A 9,072-nucleotide genomic window follows, 5' to 3' on the forward strand; every position below is an offset into this window, starting at 1 on the left:
GGTGCTTCCTCACCCCCGCCCCTCCCCTCGTCGGTGTGTTGCTGCTCCTTGCCAGGGGCCCCTTATTGCTTCCCCTGCTGTCGCTGTTCCAGCCCGCATTCCTCGAAAAACTTGTTTGCCTCGGCGGGGTCTGTGAAGAAATGTTCTTTGCCTTGGTGTGTGACCCAGAGCTTCGCTGGGTACAGCATACCAAAACGAACGCCGTTCTTGTATAAGGCTGCTTTTGCCCTATTGAACTCAGCCCGTTTCCTGGCCAGGTCCATCCCAATATCTGGTATATCCTAATATTGTGTCCTTCCCAGCGGCAGTTCTTGGCCTGTCTGGCCCAGCGCAGGATTCTCTCTCAGTCCTGGTACCGGTGCAGTTTGGCTATTACTGCCCTCGGTTGCTCCCCTGCTTTGGGTTTCGGGTGCAGCCATCTCTGTGTGCCCTGTCCATCTCTGGTGGGTTGGGGAAAGTCTCCCTCCCCACTAAGTTGCCCAACATCTCGGCCATGTATACTGTGGGGTCCCTGCCTTCGATCCCCTCTGGTAAGCCCACAATCTGCAAGTTTTGCCTTCTTGAGTGGTTTTCTTGGTCTTCCACTTTGCCCTTCGGACTGCCCAACTTCGTGACCAACCTCGCCACCTCCCTCTCCAGTGCCACAATCCAATTGCTCGGGTCGGTTGCGGCCTTTTCCAACTCTTTGATCGTCGCCCCTTGGGCTTTCAGTCTCTTCTGCGCTCCGCTCAGGGTGAGCTGTATTTGAGCCAGGGACTCGGCCACCGCTGCCTTCATTGCGGCCTCAATATCCGCTTTTACCTCTGCCTTTAACTCCTGCTGGTGCTCCTTCAGCGCCTCGGCGAAGGATGCCTTCCAGTTCTGGTACAGGGGGAATTTGTTCCTGGCCGTCCTGCTCTTTTCGTTTCAGCGAAACCTGCGCTCCGCCGCCTCGTGCGCCGTTTGGCTCATCCGAGTGTGGTCGTCCCTGGCCCCTTCTACACCTGGTGTCTGTTCTGCCTCTAGCTTGGTTTCCTTCGGGCATTTTTCCTTATACTTCCCTCACTTTCTTCCTTTCTCTGTCCTATTAAGGTTGGGGAATGTATTGCTGTGTCTTTTTGGCGAATTATGTTGAAAAGTGGCTGTTTTCCGGGTCCACGGGAGGAGAGCCACCTAACGAGCGACTGCTCAGCTCATCGTCATCACCGGAACTCCTAAATAAAACATTTTAATGATTTTGTATTGAATAAGGAGACAAGTGCTTGCTTGGGAAAATATGATGATGAAAGAAAACCTGCTTTTATACAATGTCTTAAAAGAGCTTCGGGTGATATAAGATACAGGAGAAGTAGGCCACTCGTCCCATCGAGTCTGCTCCTCCACTCTTGATTAATAAAAGAATCAGGGGTTATGGGGAGAAGGCAGCAGGATGAGAAAAATATCAGCCATGATTGAATGGCGGAGCAGACTCAATGGGCCGAGTGGCCTAATTCTGCTCCTATGTCTTATTGTCTTAATGATCTGAGAATCCTCAACTCCACTTTCCTGCCTCATGCCAATAACACTTGATTCCCTTGCTGATTAAAAATCTGTCCATCTCAGCCTTGAACATACTTAACGGCCAAGCAGCTACAGCTCTCTGTGGTGAAGAATTCCACAGATTCACTACCCTCAGAAGGAATTTCTCCTCATCTCTGTCTTAAAAGGCCAACCCCTTACTCTGAGATTATGCCCTCTGGTCCTAGACTCTCCCTAGGACCAGGGGAAACATCCACTCATCATCTACCCTGCACAGCCCCCTGAGAATCCTATATGTCTCAATGAGGTCACCTTTCATTCTTCTAAACTCCTTTAGGTACAGACCCAATCTATTCAACCTCTCCTCGTTAAAAAAATCCCTCCATACCTGGGATCGGCCTAATGAACCTTCTCTGGACTGCCTCCAGGTGTAGTCTAACTAGTGCCTTGTATGGTTTTAGCGGGACATTTTTATACTCCATTCCCTTTGAAATAAACGCCAATGTTCCATTTGCTTTCCCAATTACCTGCTGAACTTGCAGGCTAGATTTTTGTGATTTGTGCACGAGGACCCCTAAATCCCCTTGAGCTGCAGCTTTCTGCAGTCTTTCTCCATTTAAATAATGTTCCGCTCCTTTATTCTTCCTACCATAGTGCATACCTTCACATTATATCCTATCTGCCAAGTTTTTGGCCACTCACTTAACCTGCTTGTATCCTTCTATGGACTCTGTCATCCTCACCATTCGTGTGTCATCTGTGAGCCTGGCAACTGTGCATTCACTTCCCCCATATAAGTCATTAATATATATTGTAAATAATTATAGCCCCAGTATGGATCCCTATGACACTCCACTAGTTACAGTTTGCCATCCTGAAAAAGCTCCTCTTATCCCAACTCTCTTTCTCCTATCAGCTAGCCAATCCTCTAACCATGCTATTATAAGACCCAATACCATAGGCTTTTATTTCATTAAATCGCCTTTTGTGTGGTACCTTACCAAATGCTTTTTGGAAATCCAAGTATATTACATCTACTGGTTCCCTTTCATCTATTCTGCTCAATACCACCTCAAAGAAATCTAATAAATTTGTTAGGCATAATTTTCCCCTTCGTGAAGCCATGCTGACTCTGCTTGATTATATGCTGCATTTCTAAATGCTCTGCTATTACATCCTTGATAATGGAATCTTAACAGTTCCCCAATTACGGAAATTAAGCTAACTGGCTTACAGTTACTTGCTTTTTGTCTCACTACCTTTTTGGGAGTTTTCCAGTTCTCAGGGACTTTTCCAGAATTTAAGGATTCTTGGAAGATTACTACCAATGCATCCACTATCTCTGGAGCTACTTTTTTCAATACCCTGGGATGCAACCCATCAGATCCAGGGAGCTTATCGGCCTTTAGCCCCATTAGTTTCCCTAGTACTGTTTCCCCAGTGATTGTTGTTTCCTCCCCCTTCTACCCCTTGGTTATTTCGTATTTTTGGAATGTTATTAGTGTCTTCAACTATGAAGACTGACACAGATTATTTGTTTATCTCCTCTGCCATTTCCTGGTTCCCCATTATTATTTCCCCAGTCTCATTCTCTAAGAGGCCTATGTTTACTTTGATGTGGCGATGCTGGCGTTGGACTGGGGTGGGCACAGTAAGAAGTCTGACCACACCAGGTTTAAGTCCAACAGATTTGTTTCAATTCACTAGCTTTCGGAGTGTGGTATTATCAGGTATTACAATACCCAAGAGGCCGAAGGCCATTGGTTAAACCTAGGAGTTTACCATTGGCTGTTAGTACGTAGCTCCACCTTGACAGGTGGGGTATGAGAACCGTGCCATCCCAGCAGCCTTCACTTTCTGTACCGAAGCTGCTGGGGAACAGTTCTAGTCGATTAAAGCCTTCAGTTATGTTACTACTTCGTCTTTGAGTGTAATTGATCGTGCATCAATTTAATCGACTAGACTTAAGCTGAAAGGATGGATCTCCAAATCAAGCCGGAGTGTCTACAACTCAGCCCCCACGCGGAGAACTCGGTGGCGATATTTAAGCTGGCTGGCGTGCTTTAAAGGCTACCTCGAGACGGCCAGAGGCACACCCTCAGGAGAACAGAAACTGCATCTCCTGCACTCGAGAATGAGCCCTGGGATCTTCACCCTCATTGAGGAGGCGGAGGACTTTGATGCTGCGATTGAACTGTTAAAAGGACATTATATTCGCCCTGTAAATCAGGTCTACGCACGTCACTGCTTGCAACTAGACGGCAAAGCCCCAGGGAATCATTGGAGGACTTCTACCATGCGCTACTGGTGCTGGGCAGAAACTGTGGCTGCCCGCAAGTTTCGGGGAGCAAGCACACGGAACTTCTAATCCGGGATGCCTTCGTAGCAGGTATGAGCTCCTCAGAGATCCGCCAAAGACTCTTAGAAAAGGACACCCTGGGACTGAGAGAAGCACGGGCCTTGGTAGGGTCCATGGATGTTGCCTCCAGAAACGCGCAGTCCTATGCGCCCGACCGCGCGGCGACCCCCTGGGCTGCGTGGCATCACGCAGCGGCAGCCCCACTGACCTTCCCCGTGTCCCCGCAGGCCTGCGCTGTAAGATGGCCCGCTAACTCCATCGGGCCCACAAAGCACCCCCGCCAGCGCTGCCCGGCCCGCACCTCCACCTGCAAAGGGTGCGGCAAGAAGGGCCATTTTGTGGGGGTCTGCCAGGTACGAGCCATGGCCGCGGTCCCCAACGACTCCGGACCGCCGCAGCAACCTTCCCTTCGGGCCCCAAGTGGCCAGCACTCACCGCCACCCCACTATCCTAGGGCCACGTCCGACCCTCGGGTGCAGCCATCTTGCCCCTCGGACACCATGCTGGACGGATGGTGTCCATCCGTTTTGTCCATCCCCGCCGCTATTTTGTCCATCCCCGACCACCATATGCGATCCATAGGAGACGCCATCTTGGATGGGGCCCCAGGCCTCCAGCACGGCCGACTACACGCTGCCCGATCACAACCCGCAACTGCTCCATCTGGCCGCGGTGACGCGGGACCAAAATCGACCTCGGACACTCGCAACAGCAACGACGACGGTCTTCATCAATGGCCACGAGACGTCTTGCCTGATCGACTCTGGGAGCACGGAGAGCTTTATACACCCCGACACGGTAAGGCGCTGTTCACTTGTTACCCACCCTGTAAACCAAAGAATCTCCCTGGCCTCCGGGTCACACTCGGTGGAGATAAAGGGGTGCTGCCTAGCAGACCTCACTGTCCAAGGCAGGAAATTCAACAAGTTCCGCCTTTATGTCCTGCCGCACCTCTGCGCGGCTACACTCCTGGGGTTGGACTTCCAATGTAACTTGCAAAGCCTGACCTTCAAATTCGGTGGCCCTATACCTCCCCTTACTGTCTGCGGCCTCGCGACCCTTAAGGTCGACCCGCCTTCCCTGTTTGCGAACTTCACCCCAGATTGCAAACCCGTCGCCACCAGGAGCAGACGGTACAGTGCCCAGGATTGGACCTTCATCAGGTTAGAGGTCCAAAGGCTACTGAGGGAAGGGGTCATCGAAGCTAGCAACAGTCCCTGGAGAGCTCAAGTAGTGGTGGTAAAGACCGGGGAGAAACATGCCAGTGCCCCACGAACCGAAACCCACGTCTCCCACAACAGTTTGACTCAAGTATTCATCTCTCTAATTTTATGTACCCTATGCCAATTTGCATGCAGCTCAGTAATAATCCAGTGGAATAATCCAATAACCTTGGAGGTTCTGTTTAATTTATTGCCCAACTCCTCAAACTCTCTATGTTGAACTTCTTCCTCATGTTATCCATGTCGTTGGTGCCTACATGGACCACGACAACAGGATCTTCCCCCTGCACTGCAAGTTCCCCTCCAGCCCAGAACGCTGGCACCAGGCAGGCAACACAGCCTTTGGGACTCTTGATCCTGGCTAAAAGGAACAGTGTCTATTCCCCTAACTATACTATCCCAATTACGACTACATTTCTCTTTCCTCCCCCCATGTAAATGACTCCCTGTATCACGGTGCAATGGTCAGTTTGCACATCCTCCCTATAGTCCACACAGGGAGGAAGAATCCCAAACCTGTTGGACAAGGGCAGGAGCTGAGCCAGGATCCTGCTGTGCTATCTCTTGGATCCCTCTTGGAGTATGATGATGGTCAGTGGTCTTGGTCATTGCTAAATGTAAACAGAATTAAATTCAATAAAATAGAATTTGCTCACAGTGGTGTTCAGAAGCTACGCGTCACAAGGAGACACATTAACTCATCAGTCAGTAGCATTCTTTGCAATAAAGCACATTTCCTTTCAATCCACACCAGAATCCAAAAATTGAGCAATTGAAGTTGGCACCAACTTGGACATCCTAAGGAGGTGAAAGATTATCGGGGTGGGTGGGATTGTGGAGTTGAGCTTACAATCAGTTCAGCCATTACCTTACCTTGGAGCAGACTTGGGGAGAGTTGAGGGGGCGGGGGGGGGGGGGGAAATGTCTTATTCCTGCTCATAACTTGAATGTTCAAATCAACCCCCTAGGAGGTTTATGCACAGAACCTAATGTAACATAGAGTTTGCTTTTCAACAAATTTTTGTCTTAGGAATTTATGATTTTCTGCATTTTGTTTTAGGTACCATAATATATTCAGTAGGAATTTCATGGGCAATGCAAAATGAACTTGAGGCAATGGCTTCAGAACCCAAAGATTCCCATAAATTCTTTGTGAGAGATTTCCCGATGGTCAACAAGATTGTGCCTGATATCCACAAAGGCATTTGCAAAGATTATTTGGCAGCAACAAAGTGATCCAGCAGCTACCATGTGTCTTGATATTCAAAACGGAATGAACTGCCTCTCGCCAACAACATACTTAGTCCTCTTACGACAATACTAACAAACATGCTGGTGCAGTATTTTGCAGAAATCTAGGCCTGAATATTAACATATAGTACTGCATGTGCTATTTCTCCTACTTTACAAATTATTCAAAATTAAACCAGGAATGGAAATGCTTAGTTTACATGACAGTGTGTAGGAAGAGAAGCTTTTATAATTGGAGCTTGTATTGTAAGGGTCAAGGTATTGCATGTTTGAGAAAAATTATTAATTAAGAGTGTGTTTCGAAAAACAGTTTCGGCCATTTGATTTCAGTGACATGTAACCTCAGTTAAAGGCTCTATACATAAAATGACTTGATTAAAATGTATTTAATGTGGTCCTTATTGTCTGTAAGCTAATTAACAAATACTTTACAGTTTGAAATAAATTCCACTTAAATTTGATTAAGGAAGTGGATATTTATTTTTATAATGGGTCCAGTCCGAGATAATTTAGCTATTTTCCCCACATAGTTGGTTTTCATTGACATGGAAATTGATCAGCAAAAGTTAAAGTGCAGAAGAAAAACTGGAATCAATCCCTAGCATTTTTGTTTCATGCTAATTTCGAGCAGAAAACCAACAAACAGTTGTCAACTGCCCCAGCAGCCTCGGACATACGCGTACCTGTCACAGCCTCCGAAGTCAGATTGGCCTTCTTGAAATTGAACTCGTGGAAAGCAACGGGTCCTAACGGGGTCCCTGGTCACGCACTCAGATCCTGCGCGAACCAACTGGTAGGTGTGTTCGCGGACATCTTCAACCTCTCCCTACCCTGAGTTTCCCACCTGCTTCAAGACCACCGATGCCAAAGAAGAACCAGGCAATGTGCCTCAACGACTAACGCCCAGTGGCCTTGACATCGATCATTATGAAGTGCTTCGAAAGGTTGGTCATGAGAGCATAATAAACAACCCCAAGAATTGTAGAACTCCTCCTTTGTCCCCCTCAGCTCAAACTTCACCTTCTCCAGGGTCAACTCTATACTCCCAGAATACCCTAACCACTGTAATTCACATACCACCACACCCAGTACACAGCAGACACTATCTCCCTGGCCTTACACTCAGCCCTGGAGCATCTTGACAACGAGGATTCCAACATCAAGGGCGAGATTCTCCGACCCCCCGCCGGGTCAGAGAATCGCCGGGGGCTGGCGTGAATCCCGCCCCCTGCCGGTTGCCGATTTCTCCAGCACCGGATATTTGGTGGGGGCGGGAATCGCGCCACGCTGGTTGGCGCCCCCCCCCCCCACCCCCCGCCGCGATTCTCCGGCCCGGACGGGCCGAAGACCCGCCGCTAAAATGCCTTTCCCGCTGGCGTAGATTAAACCATCTACCTTACCGGCGGGACAAGGCGGCGCGGGCGGGCTCCGGGGTCCTTGGGGGTGAGGGGGGCGCGGGGCGATCTGGCCCCGGGGGGTGCCCCCACGGTGGCCTGGCCCGCGATCGGGGCCCACCGATCCGCGGGCGGGCCTGTGCCGTGGGGGCACTCTTTCCCTTCCGCCTTCACCACGGTCTCCACCATAGACTCGCTCCACTGCACATGCGCGGGAATGCCGTCCGTGGCCGCTGACGCTCCCGCGCATGCGCCGCCCGGAGATGTCAATTCCGCGACAGCTGGCAGGGCACCAAAGGCCTTTTCCGCCAGCTGGCGGGGCGGACATTCGTCCGGCGCAGGCCTAGCCCCTTAAGGTTGGGGCTCGGCCCCCAAAGTTGCGGAGCATTCCCACCTTTGGGGCGGCGCGATGTCCGACTGATTTGCGCCGTTTTGGGCGCCAGTCGGCGGACATAGCGCCGTTTCCGGAGTATTTCGGCCCAGATTCCTTTTTTAAAAAAAAAATATTTATTAAAGTTTTTTAACACAATTTTTCTCCCTTACAAAAAAATAACCCCCCCCCCTCCCTCCGTAACAAAAAAAAATGAGAAATCGCGCAGAGCAAGATATATACATGGCAAAATGATATATTTACACAGCTTTGTACACTGGCCCTCACCCGTATGTGCCAGTTTCCCCAACCCTTCATGTTATCTCATGCTCATCCACCCTCCCAGGCAGTCCCCCCTCTCACCCCCCCCCCCTCCCAGGACACCCCCCCCCCCCCAAGGTTGCTGCTGCTGCTGTCCGACCTTCCTCTAACGCTCCGCGAGATAGTCTAGGAACGGTTGCCACCGCCTGTAGATCCCCTGCGCAGACCCTCTCAAGGCGAACTTAATCCTCTCCAACTTTATGAACCCAGCCATATCATTTATCCAGGCCTCCAGGCTGGGGGGCTTCGCCTCCTTGCACATTAGGAAGATCCTTCGCCGGGCTACTAGGGACGCAAAGGCCAGAATGCCGGCCTCTTTCGCCTCCTGCACTCCTGGTTCGTCCACTACTCCAAATATTGCTAGCCCCCAACTTGGCTTGACCCGGACTTTCACCACCTGAGATATTGCTCCCGCCATTCCTCTCCAGAACCCCTCCAGTGCCGGGCATGACCAAAACATATGGACATGGTTCGCAGGGCTCCCTGAGCACCTTCCACATCTGTCCTCTACCCCAAAGAACCTACTTAACCTCTCCCCCGTCAAGTGCGCTCTGTGGACCACCTTAAATTGTATCAGGCTGAGCCTGGCACACGAGGAGGAGGAATTAACCCTACCGAGGGCATCAGCCCACAGACCTTCCTCGATCTCCTCCCCCA

At 50.3% G+C, this 9,072-nt stretch overlaps 1 protein-coding gene across 1 annotated transcript in view; it reads left to right on the forward strand.

The window, feature by feature from the left end:
• The window catches only part of coch (coagulation factor C homolog, cochlin (Limulus polyphemus)), a 192,620-nt gene extending 185,829 nt beyond the window's left edge, over positions 1-6,791 (forward strand). Inside the window, exon 11 of the mRNA XM_072488123.1 lies at positions 6,140-6,791. Within this exon, the coding sequence (XP_072344224.1) occupies positions 6,140-6,315 (176 nt within the window). The 3' untranslated portion in view covers positions 6,316-6,791. The remainder of the gene's footprint in view (positions 1-6,139) is intronic.
• The last annotated feature ends 2,281 nt before the right edge of the window (positions 6,792-9,072 follow it).

The sequence above is a fragment of the Scyliorhinus torazame genome, chromosome 2 (genome assembly GCF_047496885.1).
Source record: "Scyliorhinus torazame isolate Kashiwa2021f chromosome 2, sScyTor2.1, whole genome shotgun sequence".
Taxonomy (NCBI): Eukaryota; Metazoa; Chordata; class Chondrichthyes; order Carcharhiniformes; family Scyliorhinidae; genus Scyliorhinus; species Scyliorhinus torazame.